At 42.6% G+C, this 25,076-nt stretch overlaps 1 protein-coding gene across 6 annotated transcripts in view; it reads right to left on the reverse strand.

Annotated features, from left to right (window-relative positions):
- fstl5 (follistatin-like 5) overlaps positions 1-25,076 on the reverse strand; it is an 810,780-nt gene that overhangs the window by 438,682 nt on the left and 347,022 nt on the right. Inside the window, exon 1 of one of the 6 annotated variants that reach the window (XM_069926259.1) lies at positions 2,859-4,423. The exons of the other annotated variants lie outside the window; for them this stretch is intronic. Within the exon in view, the coding sequence (XP_069782360.1) occupies positions 2,859-3,051 (193 nt within the window). The 5' untranslated portion in view covers positions 3,052-4,423. Of the gene's footprint in view, positions 1-2,858; positions 4,424-25,076 lie in introns of those variants that run through there. 6 annotated transcript variants of the gene reach the window in all.

Below are 25,076 nucleotides of genomic sequence, written 5' to 3' on the forward strand. Positions count from 1 at the left end.
CAAATACCCCAATTAACCTTCAACACCTGAACATTTTGAAAGGTGGGAGGACATGGGAGGGCCTGGAGGAAAGCCACGCAAACACAAGAAAAATATATGAACTAACAAAGGATCATGCAGTATGCCAAACAGGATTCCATGATTTAAGTGGCTATCTGGCTGATAATTGGCAGTGCTGGATATGGACTCCAATTGCTGGCGGTGTAATTGCGCTGTGCTAATCGCCACGCTAACTGTGCTATTGTTGACTTGTTATGACTGCCCATTGTCTTAGAAGCACCAATGCATACAATGGCTTCAGGTGCAATTTTCAAAGCAAAAACAAAAATGTACATTAACTCCACAAAATTATGACTATTCAGAATGAAAAATAATACTGGGAACAATGAGAAAAATCAGGCAGCATCTGTGAAAAGAGCTTCAGCAAGAGAATCCTTCATCAAAACTATTCAGATTGATCCATGTTCAATGGCAGAAAAAAAATGAAATTGTCTGAATTGTAGAGAAAAATGCACTTTCCGTTATCTTAGAATGAAGACAAATTTTGGTCCTGTGACGGTGTGAGCAGTGGAAGAAACACAGCCACCACGTTGAGGGTCGTTAACGACTGTTTTATTCAAATTCAGCCTGGCCCTTTAAGGGCAGCATGAGCTCAGTCACCTGGTGCATTGTGACATCATAATCACTGCCCAGGGTGCACACTGGAAGGGTTGCTGGGGTCAGAGAGAAACCTCTGACGATGCCATTTCCCAATGGCTGCCCCACCACGTGGTGATATAAGTGGGGCCGATTCGCCATGAGGATGTGCACCACCATACAACCACCTCCCCCTCCCAGAACTGGTTACACATCCTGTCCCTTAGATGCAGCCATCTGCACCGGTTGTGATAAGTCCAGATGGGCCACCTTCAGGCGGACCTCCGTAAAAATTTCCTCTCTCCCCCCCCAACATCCAGGGTGAAGGTTCCACCAGACCGGTGCAAGACTTTGTATGGCCCCTTGTATGGTCGCTGTAGTAGTGCACTTTGTGGTCCCCTCCACACGAAATCGAACTGGGCCGAGTCAAGCATTTCGCGGAGATGAAACGGCCGGGTGCCATGGCGTGCCGGGGGTGGGGGAGCTAGGGAGGCCAGTCACCTGCGTAGGTCCGCCAGCAGAATTTTGTCGGTGGCCGAGGAGTCAGGGTCTGGGCCGAAAACCTCTCTTGGCAGGGAAAGTGGTGCGCCATAGACCATCTCTGCTGCTGAAGCTTGCAGGTCCTACTTGGGTGCTGTCCTAATCCTGAGGAGGACCCAGGGTAGTTTGTCTGCCCAGGCTGGTCCAGAGAGCCTAGCCATAAGCAATGCCTTCAGGTTCCGAACCTCTCCACCAACCCGTTGGTCTGCGGGTGGTATGCTGTGGTGTGGTGGAGCCATCTGAGTCCACAGGGCAGACGTGAACTGCACCCTTATCGCTAGTGTTGTGCTCCGGAACGCTGAAACAGGTGATCTATGAGCTGACCAGAGTCCTGGTGCACATCTCCACAGAGGCTTCCTTAATCCAGACAGCCTCCGGCCACCTTGTGGTCCGATCCACCACCGAGAGGAGGTAATGAGCCTCCTTGGACACCGGCAGGGGCCCGACAACATCAACATGGATGTGTTGGAATCGGCGAACTGCCGGGTTGAAGTTCTGGATGGTGGCTCGCGTGTGTGGCTGGCCAGTTCCGCCACCTCCTTCTTCAGCCACACAAACCTCTCCGCGACCATCCACGCAGTTGTCTTTACTGCTGGGTGAGCGAGGTCATGGATCAGACTGAAGAACTTCGCCCTCCAGTGCAGCGAGACCACCAGGCGCGGCATGCCTGTTGAGACATTGCAGAGCATTGTGTCCAGGTGTCCTTAGGTTTGAGGCCCGAGATGGCGCTCCGCAAGGCTTGTTTCTCAGCCTCATTCCTCTGTGTCTGAGCCAATTGCTCATAATCCAGGCCGGGCACAAGAGTGCTGATGGCTAGGCAGGAGAGCACAGGTCCTTGCCGGCCCTGTGTCGGATGTCAGTCATGAACTCGGATATGTACGAGAGGTGGCACTGCTGTCTGGCGGACCACGGATCCTTGGCCATCGCCAGTGCTTGAGTGAGGGGCTTGTGATCCATGAAGGCTGTGAATGGCCTGCTCTTAAGGAAGTAGAGGAAATGATGGCCAAAAGCTTCCAGTCGAAAGCACTGTACTTGAGCTCCAGCAGGTGCAGTTGCTTGCTGAAAAAGGCCAGCGGGCGCCATTATCCATCGAGCCACTATTCCAAAACCTCCCCCCCCCCTCCCCCCCCGCCGTAGCTGAGGCTTCCACAGGGAGCGCCGTGTGCGCCTCCGGCCGTGGGTGCACCAGCAGTGTGGCACAGGCTAGAGCCTCCTTTGTCACGATGAAAGCCCCGTCTGCCTCCTCTGACCACGATAAAGTCTTTTCTTTGGTGGCCATGAGTGCGAACAATGGGCACATGTTGCGCGTGGCTCCAGGGATGAAATGATGGTAAAAGTTGGCCTTTCAGGATGAAGCCGCTACCTTCTCTGGCACCAGCACAGCCCCAGCCACCAAAATGGTGTGCCCCAGGAACTGAAGCGACTCCCTGCCGAGCTGGCATTTGGTGGCATTGACCGTGAGGCCAAAGTCCGTCAGACGGGCAAAGAGTGTGCAGAGGTGGACTTTGTGTTCGTTACGGTTGTGACTGGCAGTGAGAATATCGTCCAGGTAAATGAACACAAAGTCCAGGTCTTTTCCAACCGCATCCATGAGGTGCTGGAACGTTTGGGCCGCGTTCTTTAGAACAAGGGCATATGCAGGAACTCGAAGAGGCTGAAAGGGATGATAATGGCCGTCTTACCCATGTCGTCTGGATGCACCGGGATCTGATGGTATCCCCGCACAAGGTCCACTTTGGAGAAGACCCATGCGCCGTGGAGGTTGGAGGAGAAGTCCTGTCTGTGGGACACCAGGTACATGTCGGGGGTGGTTGCGTCGTTCAACCAACGGTAGTGCTCACACGGTCCCCAGCCCTCAGATGATTTTGGGGCCATTTGGAGTGCCAGACGATTCCCAGTTCCTGGAGCCTGGAGAACTGCCTGCTGGAGCTTCTCAGGCGGCAGCCTTCTGCGTCTAGTGTGCAGCCGAGGGCCCTGTATGGTGATGTGGTGGAAGACCCCATGCTGGGCAGGGCAGCTTTGAACGTGGCTCTAAGATGGTGGGGAATTCACAGAGGATCTGGTCGAACTCGTCCCTGGCAGCAGCTACGGTGGCAATTTAGGCCTGCAGGCTTCTGCTGTGTCCAGTCAGGTGGAGTAGAACATTTGGGCATTGACCAGCCTTTTGCCCTTCATGTCAACCAGTAGGCCGTGAGCTCTGAGGAAGTCGGCCCCTAACAGCGCAGTGCCCACAGAGGCTAGGATGAACCCCTAGTGGAACTTCTCCTTCCCGACCTGGATCTGTGCCCTGCGGGTGCCGTAGGTCCTGATGGCGAAGCAGTTGACTGCACGCAGGGTTGGACCTGGAGATCGGGTGCGAGTCTCTAATGGTTTGGGGGGGAAGGACGCTGAGCTCATCCCCTGTGTTCACCAGGAATCGGCAGCCAGTGGATCTGTCTGTCACATGAAAGATGCTGTTTGTGTGGCCAGCCATCGCAGTCATCAATGGCGGCTGGCCTGCTCATTTCCCTGAAACCTTCAGGGCTGGCGGCACTTACGGGCTTGCACTCCCCAGCGCTGGTGGTAAATACACCAGATCGACTAGCCCTCCTCTGGCTTGGTCTTGGGAGCGGCTTGCGGTCGTCTGGCTCCTGGTCATGGCACCTGGTTGAGGGCTGCCTCATTCTCCCTCTTCGTGCGCCAGAGGGCATCTGCACGGGCTGCTGCTCTCCTCGGGTTCGAGAAGTCTTCATCTGTGAGGAGCAGCTGGATGTTCTCCAACATCTGTTCCACGAATATCTGGTGGAAGAGAAAACAAGGCTTGTGGTCTTCCGCCAGGGCCAGCATTTCGTCCATCAGCTCCAATGGACTATGGTCCCCAAGTCAATCTAGGTGAAGGAGCCTGGAAGTCTGTTGCTGGGGAGTTAGCCCATAAGTTCCAAGGAGCAGGTCTTTGAGGGCGATGTACTTGCTCATAGCCGGGGGGGTGGTGGATGATGTCGTCAAGCTACGGCAGTATCTTGGTCCAGAGCATTCACAACATGATAGAACATTGTGGTGTCTGAGAAGATGTTGCAGAGTTGAAATTGTGCTTCTGCCTGCCCGAACCACATTCTTGGTCGGTTGGTCCAAAAGGGGGGGAAGCTTGATAGAGATAGTGTTAACCTCTGCTGAATCCATGGTGTTTTGAGTCCAGAAAAATATCTGGGCTCGTCAGGGTTACCACTGTGGTGGTGTGAGTAGTAGAAGAAACACAGCCACCACGTTGAGGGTCGTCAATGACAGTTTTTATTCAAATTCACCATGCCCCTATAAGGGCAGCATGAGCTCAGTCACCTGGTGCATTGTGACATCATAATCGCTGCCCAGGATGGGCGCTGGAAGGGATGAAGTCAGAGAGAAACCTCTGACGACGCCATTTCCCCATGGCTGCCCCGCCACGTGGCAATACAAGCGGGGCCGGTTCGCCATGAGGATGTACGCCACCACACTCCCTCTGTTAGCATCAAGATTTTGAATGGACATTCTCCATGTCCCACTGGGTTCAAGTTTCCTGAATACTAAAGCTGCTGACTACCATAAACGCATGGTTCAGCTGGAGGCATTAAACAGTATCAATCCTAAAAATAAAATGATTTTATAATGCAGAAAATTCCTATTGTAATACGTGAATTAATTGGGATTGTGTTATCTGTAGAAGGATGATTTGCATCCAAAATGGCTCAGAGGAATTTTCAAATGCTGCAATTGAACCCAGAAATACAGATGCCAGCATTTCACTCCAGAAATGTAACTTTTGGATAATAAACATTGAATTTCAAGGTCCATGTTCTCTTGCCATAATGTCAGCAAATCCAAATACAAGTGATAATTCTGGCTCTCTGACTATTCATTTTTGTCCTGATATAGAATAGTTGAAATGACAACTTTATCATAACACAAACGTGTTTGTAGTGGATATAACATGCTTTTTCAAAAATACCCAGACTGAATGTACATCTTAAAAAGTGATTTATTTTCAACTATCCTTAAGCACATAATATTTATCTGTATAACTGCTTTCTATGCACCAATACCTTCTGCAGCCTTTTACTTGAATATTTTCAATCACTGTCAATTTGTCTGGCTGCACTGAGTATTTCCCTTGTGACATTAATTTGCAATCATAGAAAACACAATAACAGCAACAAGTGGTTCAGTTTGTTGTTTATTTTACTTTATTTGTCCTCTTTTTAATCCAAACATCATCTCCAGTGATATTCACGAGTTTCACGAAAATCATTATTTTTAGACATGGATTTCAGGACCCAAGGGGCATGTTGGAAATCATTGTTGTAAAATCCGATAGAATTATCTATATGTTAAAAAGAGGTGGGATTTCATTATCAGCCGGGCAGCCACATAAATCATGGAATCACGTATGGTGCTTTGCATGATCCCTTGAATTCTTTAGATTCATTTCTACTAAAGTTCATCCTTGCCTTAAAGGAAGCTACATTCAATTACATGACATTATTAGTATTCAACGTGTCTGGCATGCTTGCTTGGGAAAAAAAAATCCATACCCAATGTGAATTGTGACAAATGTTGGACAAATTGCCATAGTCTTGTATTAGATTTGCAAAAATGGGAATCACAATGAGCCCTTGAGATGCAGGAATGTGTTGCAGTTTGTACGATTAAACTCAATAGAGTTCAGAGCTTAAAGCCCAGTCAATGCTTAATGATGTAATCATCTTTTTAATGCTCAGTTTTATCTTCCTGCAAAGCTATGCAATCACCCACACCCAATAAGGGAACAAATTAAACTATGCCATTTCACCTCCTGCTGGGACTTGATTATTCTTTGGAGATTAAAATTACAAATCTTTATTCTATTTTCTTTCACCTTTCCCCTTTTATTCCAGTTGACTCTTATACTCCGTATTTCTTTTTTCCCCGAGAGCATACTAAATTATAGCCATTACCAATATTTTTTTCCCAATAATACAAAATTTCTGGTCCCATCGCTCAAAGTCCTGGCTGAATATTAGTCCTCATCACATTGTTATTAATTCACATTTCCAAAAAAATGTGACAGAACAATTTTGAAGAGGAGATGCCATTAAGGGCCCAGCTGTGGTTTCAATCCAGCTGTGAGCCATTGTCAGTCACACTCCTGTTACAAGCCCAGAGACCCCAAAACTCAGCAGCAATAGATATACACCAAGATAAATGGTTACTTAAACAAAATTTTCTTTTAATTATCATTAAATATGAAAACAGGATCAAACTTTAACTTATCACTATTAACTTAATTAGCCTAACTTAACTCCCTTCTAATTCTAAGTGCATGTGTATACAATGTGTATGTAAGTTCAGAAAAGTTTTTTGATTCACAGTTCATTCCTCCAAGTTCACTGGTTGAAATTCTTATATTGTGCACAAAATTTAACATTTATGAAGTTCACCAGGCTTTGGTGCTTGAAAGGTAAATGGTCACTGCTCAGGAAGGTTCTTGTCAGTTTATAGAGAGAGATTTGTTGTTCCTGGACACAAATTGATCCCTTTTAATCAACCACATCAGTGCCTTGCTGAAGAAATTTGCCCCATCAGGGTTTTCCAGATAATAACCTTTTTCTTTCAGGTCACCACAGAGTTCTTTTTTGTTTTTCTTATTTCAAATGAAACATTAGGGCAGCCAGTCCTCTCCTCTTGCATGAACCACAAGGCCTTTGACCAGGCTGAACTAAGCACTCACAACCTGTCTTCCAAATGGGGTTTATCCACAAGCTTTCCAGCTTGTCCTGTTCCAGTCCCAGCTGCTGCTGCTGACTGTAACAGTGCAAAAACCACATGACCCTCTTAGAACAGCTAGCTGCTTTCCAGACAGCTTGTGGCTCTGAATTACTCCCCTGATTTCTTTCATCTGTTGCTTTTCAAAACAACAATCCATTAGTGAAAGCTCTTGGGTACTCCCCAAAGCTTTTGCAAAGGCCCCCAGGAGCCGCCATGTCTGACTTGAGCAGAGCTCCTGTCTGGTTTGAGCAGAGCTCCAGTATTTTAAATGAAATCTATGCCTCTACTTCCTCAGGAGTTTGCGCAGGAGCTAGTGGAGTTGTTTAAGTGAACCGGTACGGACTTGAAGGACCGACATGGCCTGTTTCCGTGCTGTAAACGGTTATATGGTTATATTTTGAAGTGTTTTTATGTGATCTACACTAAAAAAAAACCTTCTCCAATTTATCTTCCAAAAACATATCTATATACGATACAAACACAGCATAATCTGTCATACTCCAAATGCCAAACCCTTAACTCTGATCACCAATCAAGAACTCTCTCAGTCCTCAAAGTTACCTCAGACTTTGCATGCTTCACAATCACCTTATCCTTCCAGCAATTGACTACATAAAACTCTAGGGCAATGGTTTTCAAACTTCCCCCCTTAAATTCACATTCCACTTTAAGTATGCCCTATGCCATAGGTGCTCTGTGATTAGTAATGGATTGCTTAAGGTGTTATGTGAATGGAAATAAAAAGTTTGAAAACCACTGTTTTAATCACACCTAAGTGACATCAAGTGCACGGTTTCATAAATCCAAAGGAAATGGGCTAATGACAATTTTTCTCAAGCAAAATATTTCAGTAACAATTGGGTCTAGAGCAGTGGTTCTCAACCTTCCCTTCCCACTCACCTAGAGCACTTATGGCTCAAGAATTATTTAAGGTGGATGATGAGTTTAGGGGAGGGGGGCAGTTCAAAAACCATTGGTCTCAGGCATTCTCTACAGCCAAATTGCTTCTGAGTCAGAAAATTTACAACGTGTATCTTAATTGCCCTTTGTTTACACATTAAATATTTTTCTGTATACTGCTGGAATCCATGGTCATCCATTTTTACTAATTATTTCCAAGCTCCAAAGATGCTTCTTCTTTCACTTTGCAATGCATTTGAATTCATTAGTTCAGATCAGGAAAGTCTTGAAAAATAAAAGCAAAAGAAAGGAAGAAACATTCAGCGGGTCAGGTAATAGATGTGGAAAGATAACCAAATTAATATTTCAGGTCAAAGGACCTTTATCTTTGTCTTGAATAATCACGATAATTTGTGAAGAACCAGTACCTTTACATAAAATGAATAAGAAGGTTCGTGGAAACCTAACCTACTACCCTAACCTGGCTTGGCTTCATACGAGTCTATTCAGAAACAGTGTGGATGATTTCTACTGCTTCTGTATATTGCAACTTGTGGCTAAAAAAAAAACATATGATACTCCTTTGAAAGCATGAAAAGCAGTTTAAAATCTTCATTTATGCCACTATAGGAAATTGCCCTTTTTTTCCTTCCTATTTTGAACTGGGTAACCAAGATAAAAACAAGAGGAATAAGTCAGATGAAAGCAGAGAGCCTTTTTGCCAAGAGCATATGAATCGGTAACCAGACGACATAAGTTTAGGCTGAGATGGTTGGGGGGGTGGGGGGGGTGGGGGACAGATGGTAGAGGTTCAAAAGGATCCTGCTTCCAACTCCTTGGATTGATTATATAACAATTATTTAAAACAAATGGTGAAAATGACACTTCTTATTCTTTTCCATTTTATGTTAAAGGATTCTTGATGCTTGGTATCTTCCACAGTGAATATGCTTGCTTCTGTAGTTTGCTAAATGTATGAAGGGCAATTAAAGTAATGCCATACTTTATTAGGCATCACACCAAATTGTAAGTCAGCATTTAGTTTATAAATAAACAGTACAGTTAAGAAATTCTATCATGTAATGTTACTGAGTTTTTTTAAAGGATGTAGTGAAGATTTTAATTTTCATATGTGGTCCTTCATGCACAGGACATGTGAACATGTGTACAGTGGAGTCAAACAGAATGCAACATACATGTGGACACTACTTCTCTGATCTGCATTGTAAATCAACAAGTTAAAATGCTAACAAGACTAATACTAATTGCCAGATCCTAGTTGTCCTTCAGAAGATGATGGTGGACTGTTCTTTTTGAACACAATTACCACAACTCATTTTAAATTTTTGTGGCAATTCTGTGTTACTATTCTCACTGAAAACAGAGGTGGAATCTTGAACTAAATAATGCTGAAAACTTGGTCAAAAGAACCAAACCTCACCCGCACATCCATGCAGAAGTTTTGTTTTTCGCTGCATGAGTCAGTCTAAAATTAGCTAAGGCATCTTCCCAAATATGTTGTTGACTGCTGCTGTACTCCATGTCCATGCCTCATTGAGCTCAAGTGTGCATCAGAATTTTCCAACTTTCCTGTTGGAACACTCACTGTCCCTGCTTGTCTAGACTGCTTTGACAATCCATCCGTTGGGCTAGTTATTGAAGAGGAGCAGAAGGGAAGGAGAAGGGGGCTGTGAAATTTGTGGTTTGAACTCCTCCCGACTGCCTACATTTGCACTCTGCCAAGCCAGGCACTGGGAGTCTGGTAACTAGTGGCAGATTATACTGGAACATAAAAATGGGCAGACAGCAACTTAGGGGAGACAATCGAAGATCTGCCACAATCTTTGATGCGAATGAATGTGTTTTGATTGATTTATTGATTCAAAGGAATTTCCAGTAAACTGTACAAATTTTTGGTTGGAACACATTGTATCTCCTCAAGTGACAGTGCAGCGTGACAACAATTTTCAAAAAGGCTCATTCTGTTGTAGAATGCTTCTGCCAATGCCATTCCATGTTACATTTCACAATCCAAACAAAAAACTCCAAAAAATTCAAAAACCATGGTCACATTAATTAATCACGGGCTTTTTACACAGAGAACCCGCAATACTGCTGTAAAGAAGACACATCATTAAGCTGGCTTTGCTTGTTTACACTAAACTAAGCACCACCAGCCTAATGCTGGGCCAGCGTGTTATTTTACACAGCAAGCCAGCATTCTGGGAGCAAAAGAGGTGGGACATGTAACAACAGTGTCGGCATCTACTGTGATGTATAACATACCGCATTTGATAGCGTACAAGACCTATTTTTGACACCACCACCCCCCAAATAATGGCTCAAAACTATCCCCCGGATCTTGTATTCAAAGCTGAAATGAGGATGATTATGCCGACATTGATCATCGTCACTGCATGGCTCACTAGCATCTTTTGTTGGGGGGCTGGTTGTGGGTTGTTAGGGGAGAGCAGTGTGGTGGGATCAGTGTGGGGACTGGTGGTGGGCTGTTGGGAAACCCTCCTGATGGCCCACTGACAACCTGCACACCTGTCCCACTACCCTGCTCCCTCCAGAGAGAGAAAGGCTGCAGGACCAGTAGGGGGGACTAGCAACAGGTGGCCAAGTGAGACCAGGGCAGCAGGACAAGTGCAGGGACAGACAGTGGCAGTTTATTTTTTTAATGTTTTCTGCTACAGTAAAGCCTGCTTTTGTTTTCTCTTGAAAATTACAGCAGTACTATTATTAAAAATATTTTTCTTGTTGTCCTAGTTGCATGCTTTGTCAAGTTTTAAATACTTACCTGTAAATACACTAATAAAAATTCTTAATATCCCCCAGTGAAATAGGGGGAGGGGTCCTTCTATGTCCATGGGTCTTATATGCCATCAAATACGGTACACATCCTTTCCTGTCCCTGGCCCCAGGCTGCCGGATCGCCCAATTTACAATGTCGATTCGGCACTACAACTACTTCTGCTGCCAGCTTAAAGGTGGGACTGCAATGACCCGCCCCCCACCCCTCATTCCGTGTTTGTACCTTTTACACAGGTGTGGCACAATATTCCCGCATTGAAGTGGCGTGTAAAAGGGGCTACTGAGTAGCAAACGTATGTAAATAATATATATTTTTTTTAAATTAAACTAATTTCATTGCTTTCCATGTCACAAGAATGTGATTCTGTGTATCACAAAATAAGTGTTTTAGTTTATTCAATTTTGTGAAGTGACAGAATTAGTAATAAATGTTTGGTTATTATTCGCTTCAAGATAACTATTTTTAGAATAACTTAATTAAAGGCTTGCAGCCTTATTGTTTCCACAGTTACTCTAATTCACCTTGCTTCGCAGTGGAGACTGGAGAATAAACATAATTTGAGCAGGTAAGAACTAAATGTAAAAGAAAAACCATGTAAAGTGTGTTTAAGAATACCTTCTTTGAAAAAAAAGCATGATACAATTTAAATCATAAATCTGTACATTTGGCTGAACAGGGGACACATCAATTATGCATTAAGAGCCTAAAGATGTGGGTATCTGGAAAATATGGAAAGCACACAAAAGAAGTGTGGTTATAATCCTCCTCTGTGATTGAATCCAGCAACTATATTTATATTCAGTCACACCATGCTATTAAACTAGAGCAATGTTCATATATTTAATACTTGTGTACCAACCAGAGTATATATATTAGACATGAATCACATCAGTAAGTCAACAATTACTGTTTCAAGTGGCTATCCATTATCATCTATTCAATTTGACATACGGATTAATTGATTCTTTGATTGTTAATGCTGAGCACGAGTTAATGTCTATATTTGGTCCTCAAGAGCAGTGATTCATAATTGCATTTGAAGATACTTTTGGTTAATTCACCCAGAGTTTTCTCACCCACCATTAGCTCCATGGAATCATCTCATTGAACTATTAACATAAGAGGAGTGTTTGATCATCTGCCAGCCATTGATCCCATGTCTGAAATTACAGAATCAGTATCGCTAATCATTAATTTAGTTTCTGCTTGTGGGATCTTGGTAATCATAAATAAGAATTTACATTTGCCATGTTTTTGTGACTCCATTTTAGGAGTAAATGAGTGTCCATGCTTGGGGTAATGTGAGGTTGTGATAGCCTTAAAGGATGGCAAATGTTATAAACCATATTAAAGAATGAATTGCAAAAGTCATGTGTGCTTCATAAATTGATGTTACTGAACACTAGCACCAGCTTATAGATTGCATTCACTATTTCCAGTCTCCAAAATACTTTCATTTCATCTTGCCAGCTATTCTAAGATTTCTCATATTACGAGCTTCATGCAATATGGTGTAAATCCATATAATTGCTGTTGTGTCAAGAGTTTCTACTAACTTGACAAATGCTACGGGTAACTTTAAAACAACCTGGCATTTGGACACCTAATTATGATCAAGCTTTTATTTTCACAGGAATATTCCCATGCATTTTAACTTAATTTATTTAACAGAAACCAGAAGAGGTAAAGATAACCTATTTTGCATCTTTAGGAACGTGTGTATTTTCAATGATGTCAATAATGAATAAACAGTGCAAGAAACCATCGTGCGGGCTGGATCCTGCTAATTGACAGCTGATATTTCTGCAGAGAACCACCAACTGGTTGCAGTAGTACATACGTCAATATGGCAGCCTGAGCAGTCAGAAGATCATCAGGGCACTCCACAGGCAGGGCCCTAAATTTAGAATTACAGCATGGAACAAGTCCTTCAGCCCAATTCATCCATGCTGACCAAATTGGCTTTCTGGGCTAATTCCATTTGCCTCCATTTTGTCAATATCCTTTTAAGTCCTTTCCTATCCTTTTATCGGTCAATATGAGAACATTGTAAGTCAGTACTTAGCCCAATGAAGGCAGGCATGCTAAACACCTTCATCGCCACCCTATACTTCTGTTGCTGGTGTCCTGGGACAACTACTAGCCTGTTATGCTTAATGGAAAGGTCAAAGATATGACATCATGCAGATATTAAGAGACTATGGATGAAAATATGAAGTATGACCACAGAGCTTTCAGGGCCACAACACAAGGCACAATCTGGGTCCAATAGATCGTGACCATTCCTTTTTTTTAATTGAAAGTGTAAACTGCGTGTGTAAAATGCATGTTCTCATTCTTCTTGTTTTAAATCATAAGTATTTTTTTTAAATAATGAAGTGTTCAGCACAGGTTCTCTGACAGATGAGCTGCCTCAATGATTATCACCCAGCAGCACCTCACATCTAAAGTAATGAAATGCTTTGAGAGGTTGGTCATGGACAGAAATGACTCATATCAAAGATCTGGACCCACTGCAATTCATCTACCTTCACAGCAGATAGAATCTCACTGGCTCTCCACTTAGCCCTGGATCACCTAGACCACAGCAACACATACATCAGACTACATTCAATCAACTACAGCTCACCTTTCAACTCTTTCATACCCTTAGTGCTGATCAGCAAGCTTTAAAACCTGGGCATCTGTAACTGGATCCTTGACATCCTCATTAAAAGACCATAGTCAGTGCTTAATCGGTAACAACATCTCCTCCTCAGTGACAATCAATAAAGGTGCATCTCAAGGATGCATGCTTAGCCCACTGCTCTATTTGCTCTTTATCCATGACTGTGCAGGTAACCACAATTCAAATGCCACTTACAAATATGCCAGTGACACTATGGCTGTCGGCAGAATCCCGAACAGCAAAGAGGAAGCATACAGCCTTACATTGAACATGAGCAAACTAAGGAACTGATTGTGGATTTTCGAGGGGGAAAAATCAGGACAACAAAATCCAGTCCTCCACAAGGAGTTGGGAGTCAAAACTGGTCAAGAACTTACAAATTCCTGGATGTCAGCATCTCTGAAGATCGATCCTGGTCAATGCAATCAAAGCTAGCAGCTTTGCTTTTTGAGGACTTTGAGGCAATTCGGTATAGTCACCAAAGACACTTGCAAATATCTAAAGGTGTACTGTGTAGAGCATTCTGACTGGTAACATCACTGGTCTGGTATGGAGGTGCCAATGCCAAGCACAGGGGGAAAAAAACTAGAGAGCAAATCAATAATGAGTTTTGATTCATTTTTTTGCCCAGTATAGTCTGACCAGACATCACTGTTAACAACACTTCACACAATAAGAAGCGCTGCTCCTCTAGCATTCCCCCTTTGTTCTCATCCTGTCAGCAATATTTCCTTTGTTCCACCCATCCCTCTCCCACCTTCCATCCCACTGAAAACTGGTGAGTTTTACCTCACTTTCCTAGTTTTGTAGTCAATCCCAATCCCATTAAGTTGTAAAGTGCACGAGCGAGCAGTGAACATTAGTAAAACAACAGATGCTGGAACTCAGATTAAAGAGAGTAGCTGAAAGCACTCAGCAGATTAGGTAACATCTATAGAAAGAGAAATGGAGTTAGAATTTCAAAATAAATAGTCTTTGATAGGGTCCTCGTTCTCCCAGATGCTGTCTATCCTGTTGAGTGTTGCCCTACCATTTTTTGTTCTTGCTTAAATATGAACAATGAACTTGCAGAACAATAACTCTTGATTATTTGATTAAGAGAATTCCATCCAGATTCATTTTGAAATTATATATTCAAGTCAGAATTAAATCTGTTTCGAACCTGAGTTAATGGTGTAGAATCCACCTTACTTTTCACTAATAGATGGTGAAGATTAAATATAGCATCTGTTCAGTCTGTTCAAGATAATCCTATAGTCCATAGTAAATTGAAGATCTTGCTTATAAATCAACCATTTACCAATTCAATAAGCATACAGACATCAAAAAACAAGCTCAGTCAGGTGTGGAATAGAGATGTTTGAGAACAGGCAGCGGAAGGAATGCTTGCTGCAGGTTTGAAGGAGGTAGAGAGTGTTTAAAATGCTCGCTACAGGTTGGAAGGGCAATTGAAAGCTTAATAAATGACCATCAGATATTGGAGACCAGCATAAGTATCAATTATCAGTTCATAGGGGTGACTGTCATTTCAATTCACCATCCCACTTGCACTTTGACTATTCTGTCAGTGACCTCTTGCAATGTCGCGATGAGACAATTTGCAAACTTCTTCCATATGAGCACATCATAGCCTTATGGAGTCAATGTCAAATTTTCCAACTTTAGGTAACCCACTCTGTATGTTGGTTTGCTTCAGAACTAGGCATTTCTTCCTGCCAACATCTTGCCTCAGTTTTCTCAGTACAGGCTGACCCACTGGATATGGTTCGTTGTCATCAACACATTGCACTTCTGACTGCTACTCAAACTTCAACCACTAACTGATCTTTCTCTCATCCTATCAGAGATTTTTTTTTTTTGTTTTGCCCTTCCCACCTCAACTCCTGAAAAGGAACTTATTTGTCACTCTTTCCCAGTTTTGAGGAAGGGCCACAGGTGTTCACTGATTCCTTTCCACAAATACTGTCTGGTATTTCCAGCATATTCTGTTTTTATTTCAGATTTCTATCATCTGTATATTTTTAACTTTCACTGCATCAATTGTCATCTGTAGATGGAGTGGTGTAGTTTAAAATAAAGGACCAAATTTTTGCAGGAAATTTTTTGAATTTGAACTTCTGAAGACATACCAATGATAAAAATGTGATACAGTTATGACTCAAATCTCAAAATGATGTGAAAAGACATAGAAGGGACTGCTCAGGAAACCATTGATTTTTAATTGCACCACCAGTGGGCTGATCTTGCCTCCAACCGTGCATCTTGGCGCCTCACAGATAGGCGGGCAGCAACCTCCTTTGAAGAAGACCGCAGAACCCACCTCACTGACAAAAGACAAAGGAGGAAAAACCCAACACCCAACCCCCAACCCACCAATTTTCCCTTGCAACCGCTGGAACCATGCCTGCCTGTCCCGCATCGGACTTGTCAGTCACCAACGAGCCTGCAGCAGACGTGGACATACCCCTCCATAAATCTTCGTCCGCGAAGCCAAGCCAAAGAAGAAGAAAATTGCATTACTCTGAAACAATTGAAATTCTCACCAATTTTCTAATGCAATTATACAAAACTTTGGTTCTACGCCCTTCACATCATTTCCCTTTATTCTGTGAGTGCAGTCAAACTTAAGATAAAGTCTGCTGATTTAATGACCACAACCTCCATTGAAAGATAGGTTTGCTTTGTCACATTTTGAAGGCAACCAAAGTGTCCTCTGTTCAAATGATTTCGCCACACACTTACCAACCACCCTCTACAAATTCCTACTTTCATTGAGATTGTCATTCAAATAATTTGAGATTATTCATGCTAGATACAAAGGTCGCTGGAGACATTTAATATGAGCATGGTAAAAATTCACAATAGGTCAATCAGCACTTGAAAGGGAAAAGCCAATTATTTTGAAGTGCACAAGTTATCATCAAACATGAAAAAGGAATCATGTTGTCATTCATTATCTGTTCTGACATTAGAATGTTACACAAATGTTCAGCCTATAACATAGTAAAGGTGACAAAAAACATCTCAGTTTTATTGTCTCTTTTGAGGAAAATAGCTTTGACTTTGCCTCTCTCTGGGCACCACGTTAACTTTAAAAAATTTGCTTCAGGATCTAAGCCTATGTTTTACTAATTGCCCTTGACAAGTTGCCACCTTTTCGAACCTGCAAACTGACCTTGTGAAATTCATGCACAAGCCATTCACAAGTTTATCTGCATAACAGCATGCTGCAATCTTTCACCATTTAAATAATAATCTGATTTACTATTTTTATCTTCCAAAGTGGATGACCTCTCATTTACTGTCATTATACTACATCTGCTAGACCTTTGCCCATTCACTTAACATATCTATAGTTCTCTGTAGTCTCTGCATCTTCTGCACAATTTGCATTTCCACTCAATATAGTGTCATCTATACTTGGCCACTTCTTCTGAATCATTAAAGTTTCGAGTGAACAGCTGAAGGCCAGAACCGACCTCTGCAAAACTCTACTCCCCAATGATTGCCAGCCAGAGTAACACCATTTATCCCAACTCTGCCTTCTGTTGGTTAATCAATCTTCTATCCATGCAAACACCTCCCCCCCTGCCCCCCCCCCCCAAGTCAATGCATCCTTGCATTTGATGGATAAGTAGTTTTTTGTGTGGCATCTCACTGAATGCCTTCTGGAAATCTCTTCTTCTTTGGCTTGGCTTCGCGGACGAAGATTTATGGAGGGGGTAAAAAGTCCACGTCAGCTGCAGGCTCGTTTGTGGCTGACAAGTCCGATGCGGGACAGGCAGACACGATTGCAGCGGTTGCAGGGGAAAATTGGTTGGTTGGGGTTGGGTGTTGGGAAATCTAAGTATGCAACAACAGCCCATACCTATCCACTACCTTCATTATACCTTCAAGAACTCCAGTAATTTTGTCAACCAGCCTTTCTTGAATCTCTACTGCATCTGACTGATGGAACAATTTCTATTCAACCGTGGTAAACCTCTGCTATGTATAATTGTCTGGTCAGGCACACCTATTGGCTGGTTGCACCAGTGGCCCCACCCCACAGGCTCCTGTATAAAGGTGCCTGTTCCACAGCTCCCTCCTCAGTGCAGGAGGATCGAACGGTATGCGTGTGCCATTGTTCTTAAGTGAATGAAAGCCTACTGATTTCTCAACAACAGTCTTTCAAGTAATTCATGGTGCATCAATTTTATTCACTTAGTTTGGTTTCCCACAATAGACCAGACCCTGAAGCCAGAAAAGCTGAACATCAACCCTCAATTGCCTGAGGCGTCCATCAACTTTGAGCTCTGTTTTGAAGCATTCCTGCAGGCTTCCTTTATCATTGTTATCGGAGACCGTTAAACTACAAGTGCTGCACTCCCAGGTTGGCACCCTGGTATATTCCATGATCAGGGACGCTACATCGTACCAGGAAACCATGGACATACTCAAAGGACTGCACCTGCCTAAGATCGATGTTGTCTATGCCAGACACCTTCTAGTGACCTGTAACCAAAAGACTGGTGAGTCCAACACCAAATTTCTTTGGGCCTTTGGAGCACTCGGCAGGGTCCTGTCCACAGCAAAGTAAACAGAGGACCTCATCAGGGATGCCATCGTCGCGGGGATCTGGTCAAACCATATCCAACAAAGACTCTTGGAGCAAAGGGAGCTCAGTCTGCGGAGAGCAGTCAAGCTGGCTGGAGGTGGCTCTCCAGAACATGGAAGCTTACTTGTCCGACAACGCAGCTGCCTCGTGGATACCTCAGGTGGCGTTATTTTGGGACGTGCCACCACCCCTTTGCTCTGCTAATGACTCGACCACAGCAGTGCTCTGCAACAATCTCTCGTCATTCTTGCCTGGCTCTGGTGGCCACCCGACCTCAGCCGCGGTGCTATAGGAGCACCCAAAGTGCTACTTTTGCAGCCTGGGCAAGCATCGGAGGAAATGCTCCCTAGTGAAGGATTCAACTTGCTCCATCTGCAGGAAGAAGGGCCACTATGCCAAAGCATGCAAGTTAAAACCTCTTCCTTGCAGTGACACCATCATCCAGCACACCATCATCACCAGGACCAGAGGCGCTATGTGTAATCTGTGGGGGCTGCTATCTTGGGCATCATCTTCGGCACCCAGCAGAGCAGCCACCTTCTGGTTCCAGCAGTGCCGCGGACAGCCCCTGGGGACCACCATCTTGGACACCACCGTCATCCTCAGCAATGATGTGCAGCAACCCAATGCTGGCCTCCATCACACTTGACCAGGACAGCCCATATAAACTCACCAGGTTGATGATGGATATTCAGGTAAACAGCCTGAAAGGAGAGTTGCTTATTTCGATAGTGGGAGCACAGAGAGCTTCATACACTCGGACACAGTGTGATGCCTTTCCCTGACAGTATTGGCAGTGAACCAGGTCTCCTTGGCATCCTAGTCGTACACAGCAGATGTCCGAGGCTTCTGCACAATGACTCTAATAGTGCAGTGTACTGAATATGAAGAATTTAGACTGATGGTAATGCCGCAGCTCTCAGGTGCTGTGCTATTATAACTGGATTTTCAGTGTCACTTTAAAAGCATGATGATGGAGTTTGATGGGCCCCATCCACCCCTCACTGTGAATAACTGGCAATTTGCGAACCAACCAACTGCGCGCCACCCAGCCTCTGCAACCACTACCCCGCAATTGTACATGGCCAACAACCAAACCGCTCACCATGCATGATCGGTGGGCTCTCCACACTTAAAGTCATCCCTCCCAGTCGTTATTTGCTGACCTTACTCCCGACAGGGCCTTCTTCTGGGCAGAGTTACAGTGCTTACTCAAGGAGGGGATTATTAAAGCCAACACCAGCTCTTGGAGAGTGCAGGCAATCATAGTGAGGAATGGGGAAAAGTACAGGATGCTCATTGACTACTGTCAGACCATCAACAGATTTCTGCAATTGGATGCATACCCCCTCCTATACATCGGCGACATGGTCAACCAAATGACACATTATTGGGTCTTTATGACATTGATCTAAAATCAGCATATCAAAAGCTCCCTATTCAGGGTGTGAGAGATGGGAAAATTGACCTAAAATTATGAACATGGAAGAAACTAAAGTTCATCAGTAAAATGGCTGTAACCAGTACAAACAGGATAAGCTTGGGGCTTAGGATGCAGGAAAGCAGAGTCAGCACGATTAACATAAGAATCTTCTAGTCTTTGTGACAAGACCATAGGACTAAGATAAGGAATGGTAAGGTACAATAGAATGTAGGAAGTTGAGGTAGTCTGGATCAGATAAGGGTCTCCTAGCCCTGGACAGAAGTACCAAGTCCTACATTTCTAATTAGCTAACCATACACAGATTTATACATATGAAATTAGCCAACCCTAGATAGAATGAGTCAACTCTGCATATTATCAAGAGACTGTAGCCCTGAGAATCAGGAAGGTGTGAATAAGGACAATGACATGATGGGGCACCCACAGGATACCCCCTGGTCCTCCAAGTATTCTGAAATTGCACGTAGGCAGGCAGGATTGCCTAATGCCAAACCTCTCCAGCAGGAGGCAGAAGAATGTAAGGGGGAGGGTATTCCTACACTGAAATCAACTGTATAAAAGTTGGGTGAGCCCCAGTGTCTGTGTGTATTCCCAGGGTAAGGGGAAGCACCCAACTTTGCATTGTTGTAGTAATAAATGTTCTTTGTTCTCAATTTTTGTCTCGAGCAATTTCTTTAAAGGTACTTTAATTTCTAACAAGGGGATTACCAATATATGGTGTTTGAGGTGGGTGACCTCCTCTACCACTTCCTGCTGGTTCCATTCCGTGTCATAAATGGCGTCTTGGTCTTCCAGCAGGAGATGAATTGCATGGTGGATCAGTACAACTTGTGGACCACTTTCCCGTACCTCAATAATGTCACCATCTGCAGCCACGACCTGCAGGATCATGACACCAATCTCCAGAAATTTTTCGTAACATCCAAGTTCTTTAACCGTACATATAGTAAGGCCAAGTGTGTGTTTTGCACAACCTGTCTGGCAATTCTTGGCTGTGTCGTGGAGAATGGATTCATCAGCTCGGACCCTGACCACATGTGGCCGCTCCTGGAACTTCCCCTTCCACAGAGCCGCAAGGCCCTGAAGAGGTGCCTTGGGTTCTTTTCCTATTATGTTCAATGGGTCCCCAATTATGCAGACAAGACCTTCCCCCTCATCAAATCCACATCCTTCCCCCTAGCAGCAGAGGCTCATGCAGCCTTCAATTGCATTAAGGCAGACATGCCAAGGCCACATGCATGCTGTGGACGAATCCACCCTGTTTCAGGTGGAAAGCAAGGTGTCAGACTTCACCCTGGCAACCACCCTTTACCAGGTAGGCCAGTTACATTTTTTTCCATGTACCTTGCAGCGACCGAGATTCAACAATCCTTGATTGAGAAAGATGCCCAAGCCATTGTTGAGACAGTGCGGCACTAGCGTCATTACCTGGCCATTAAGAGATTCACCCTGCTGACTGATCGATGTGCAGTTGCATTCATGTTTGACAATCAGCAAGGTATAATCAAAAATGACAAAATACTGAGGTGGAGGATTGAACTGCCCTCCTACAATTACGATATCTTGTACTAGCCAGGGAAACTGAATGAGCTGCCAGGCACCCTGTCCTGTGGGACTTGAGCCAGCACACGGATTAACAAGTTGCAAAACCTCCACAATGATCTCTGCCACCCTGGAGTTGCCCATTTTTTTTCATCTCGTCAAAGCACGCAACCTGCTGTACTCTATCGATGAAATCACGTCCATGATAAAGAATTGCCAGGTCTGCGCTGAGTGCAAGCTACACTTCTACCAGTCAGACAGGGCACAATTAATTAAAGCCACCCGCCCCTTTGAGTGGACTTTAAAGGACCCCTTAGAGATGACACTTTTCTTATTCTAATATATCCTAATTTGAAGGTGTCATCTTCCAAATTGTGAGCTACGATATTCGATCTCTTTAATTCAACAAATCAAACTCTGTGGCTGTTATTTTACGTAGCATTTTGCATAGCTTCACCTTAAGACTTTCATAATGATGAATATCAAAGAATTTACTGTATAATGAAGATATAAAATTTAAAGAGATGCAAAAATTTCAAAGAAAAATTTCTCGTGCTCACGCTTCCTTCATATCTGGTTGAATAATGAGCAAGTCATTAGTGGCTGGGTGGATATTATGACATATTTCATCATAGTCACTATGGTAACACTACAAACAATAGTTCTCTTAAAGAGATAGGCCAAAATTAAGTAAGAGTTAAAAACACAAGGTTTTAACCTTTACACCCTTGCCCTCCTCTGACCACATTGTGTATTTTCTTAACACCATTGATAAATATTCCCATTTTCCATTTCCTGCTCAGACATGTCTGCTGCCACAGTTATCAAGGCCCTGTGCAGCCTCTTCACTCTGTTTGGCTTCCCCAGTTATATCCACAGTGACCGGGGGCCTTCCCTTATGAGTGATGAACTGCTCCAAGTACATGTTGGCCAGGGGCATTGCTACGAGCAGGACAACTAGTTACAACCCCCGGGCTAACAGGGAAGTGGAGAGGGAGAATACTGGGTTATATGAATACACTAACAACAGGTTTGCGACTGGATAAATATCAAATTGCATTTATACATTTGGGGTTTGCAGTAGCTAGAAAATGTTTAGCTGTTACGTGGAAAAATGATGTTGAATTGAACATACAAAGATGGCAAAATGAAATACAGTCATGTCTGTATTTGTAGAAGATAACATATAATTTATGAAATAAATTTCCTTTTTTGGTTAAAATGTGGAGTCTGTATTTGGAATGCGTGGGTTTGGAGGTTAAGTAAATGTTTTTATTAGTGATGTAAAGGGTTGACACACCAAACAGCAACCATTCAAACCCGGTATCATGGTATATTTTTAAGCTCTTAAGGGGGCGGAGGGTTGTTGGGGGTGGGTTAGATGGGAGGTGGGGAGGGGGGTAGTAGGGTTTTTTTGGGGATAGATTAGTTTGTATATGTTTATTTTGTAAAACTTTTATTAAATAAAAATTTCCAAAAAAAAAGAAATATGAGAATGATTGGAAAGAGTTATGTAAAGATAATATGATTAAAATTATTAATGTAAGATATAGATTGGTTCAATATAATTCTTACATCAATTATATTTAACTCTTTAAAAAATTTTTTAAAATTCCACATGATAAAATCTTGAACTTGTTAGCATATCTTTGCTGAAGCACCACTACCATTTAGCAGTGAGATTTGATCATAAACTTGGGGATGTGGCCTTACTGACTATGAAATATGTTTCATCCATAGCTTTGTGGAATGGACCATCTTCTGGATTACTCACACAACCATATAGACCTTGGGATTGAGCAATAAGGCCTTGCTGATAAAAACCAGATGAATTGATTCAATCATTTTCTTATTAACTGATTTTTCTTTTTATCTCCTGTGATATTTTCCTTCCTTTTGTATTTGAAAACTTTGCAATAATTTCAGCAACTTCAATGTCTTTAATCCTCAGCAGATCAAGACTTCCAACAATAAATACCCTATCACAAAACTTCATAGTTGCCTTAGCTTTCTGCACAGTTTGTAACTTCAACTAAACAATGCTAACCATTGTTATTCTGACAAGATTGCTTTGGTGAAAAAAATACGTAAACTGTCAGAAATGAGAATGGAATCTATTTATCGAACTTGGCACTCCATCCATCAGGCTTCCAGAATCATATTCAGGAAGAAGCTTTGTGATACTGAAAGTCAAAAAGTTTAAAGGAGCATTTTAACAAAATAAATTCTTTGTCTTTCTACCAATTGCAGTGGTTTTCTTTCAGTTTCACTTGAGGAGGTTTTCCAACTATCCAAATTACACCAGATATGGCATTATATAACTGGACGCTATGCACAACATTAGATTTGTATGGCACATATTATACTCTCATCTTTGCCAAAAGAAGCATTGGGTCCCACAGTAAGATTCTGTCAATTCAGCTTTGTGTTATACTACTTTTCTCATTTAATTACTTTTATCCAGAATTTACTCGGGGTAAATATGTCACGATGACCATCACAAGTTATATTTATTTTCCTTCCTCTTCAGAAGAATTATTCCTGTGGCATAAAACTGAAGGAAGTGCAAGCTAATAATGAACTCGATACAAACTTTGGATCTTGTGTAACTGTTGGATGTGACTTCAAGATTATTTTATTGTCATATAATAAAATATAAAATGTGATATGACACAAAATTTACTTTAGTCTACCGTAAGGCAAAGATTCACTCTTAGGAGAAATTGCCCAAGGCCCCTCACAGCCAGAGAAAGAGAAGCAAAGGAGCAGTGGGCAATTTCTTGAAGTAGCTTCCAACAGTTACTTAGAAGCTGGTTTAGAAAAAAAAACATTTTCATCCATTTTTATCTCTAAGTAGAAGATTAATTTATGAAATGTTTTGAAGTTTTTGCATTCCATTCTCTGTTGATATGTTACTCAAAGGGAAACTGGACCAGACACTTAATATCTTGATTTATTTGAAGGCCAATGCCATTTCTTTTTGCACATGTGATATTGTTATCGAAGTGTCTGGTGTAATTAATCACTAATAGAATTGGATCAAAAACTCTCGACATACAACCTACACAATTAGCATACAACTCAACTGGAAGAGCTTTATACTGAATATAGGTAAACTGATGTGGATGTTAAATATCCAGCCGAGGATTTTTTTTTACTGTGAAGAATCATCTTCCCGTAATCTTTACTTATATAAAGCTTTGTTGTCAAGAGCCCAAGTACAGACTGAGGCTTTGATGTTCAGAACCATACTTCATGAATCCCTGGACCTGCCGCTGACAGGGACTTAAGGATCACTGGTGACCACACTATCCAATCAGCTACTCCATTCTTCTCATCACACAGAGCACTGGTCCCTTTTCATGAGTCACTGTGCAAGTACCTTTGTTGTTATTGGCTCACAAATGACATGGTTTGTGAAGTGCAAAGATTAGTTTTTAAAGATTCTTAAAAGGAGAAAGAGTATGATTCGTTTCATAAGAAAAAATGCCATAATTCTTCTTTTTCACTGACTTTTAACTTGACGTTGGTTCCAAAATAGTACATTAACTATAGGGGAAATACAACTTCTAAGCAAAACTGCCTAATTCCTTACTTAATTAAATTAAGCAGAAAATGAAGCAGTGGAAATATACATTGTTTAATACTTCATCTTTTCTTTTCTAAATGTATCCCTGAGGTTTTCAGAAGTAGCAGTGTTAGACTGCTGCAGTCAGCATAATCCTAAATATGCGCGTTTAGAATGAGTGAAACCAACAACTTGCCTCAAGCATGCAGATCACTTTTAACATGATCAGCTCAAAAAACAATTACATTTTCTGATATTTAACTATATTACTATCTATTACATGTTCTTTCTGTCTATTTAAAGGCCAGACTGGCAGATTTTTCAGACCTATTAATACTCCAACACATTTGAATTCACTTTGTTTTGCATGTTGTACATTAGAATAATAAATGTCCCAGGAGAACCAATAAAGGGAGCAGTATAAACAACCCCTTAGTGAATTTCGAAGGTTGATGGAAAATGAACCAGGTAAGTTTCAAGACAGCGATAAAGAGAATTGGGTGAGTTTCAGAGCAGAGTAAAAAAAAAACTAGGTGGGTTTCAAGGGAGATGGGGAAGAAGAGAACTAGTGAGGCAAAAAGAAGTGTGGTAAATTATCAACTGATG

Source organism: Narcine bancroftii, chromosome 3, assembly GCF_036971445.1.
Source record: "Narcine bancroftii isolate sNarBan1 chromosome 3, sNarBan1.hap1, whole genome shotgun sequence".
Taxonomy (NCBI): domain Eukaryota; kingdom Metazoa; phylum Chordata; class Chondrichthyes; order Torpediniformes; family Narcinidae; genus Narcine; species Narcine bancroftii.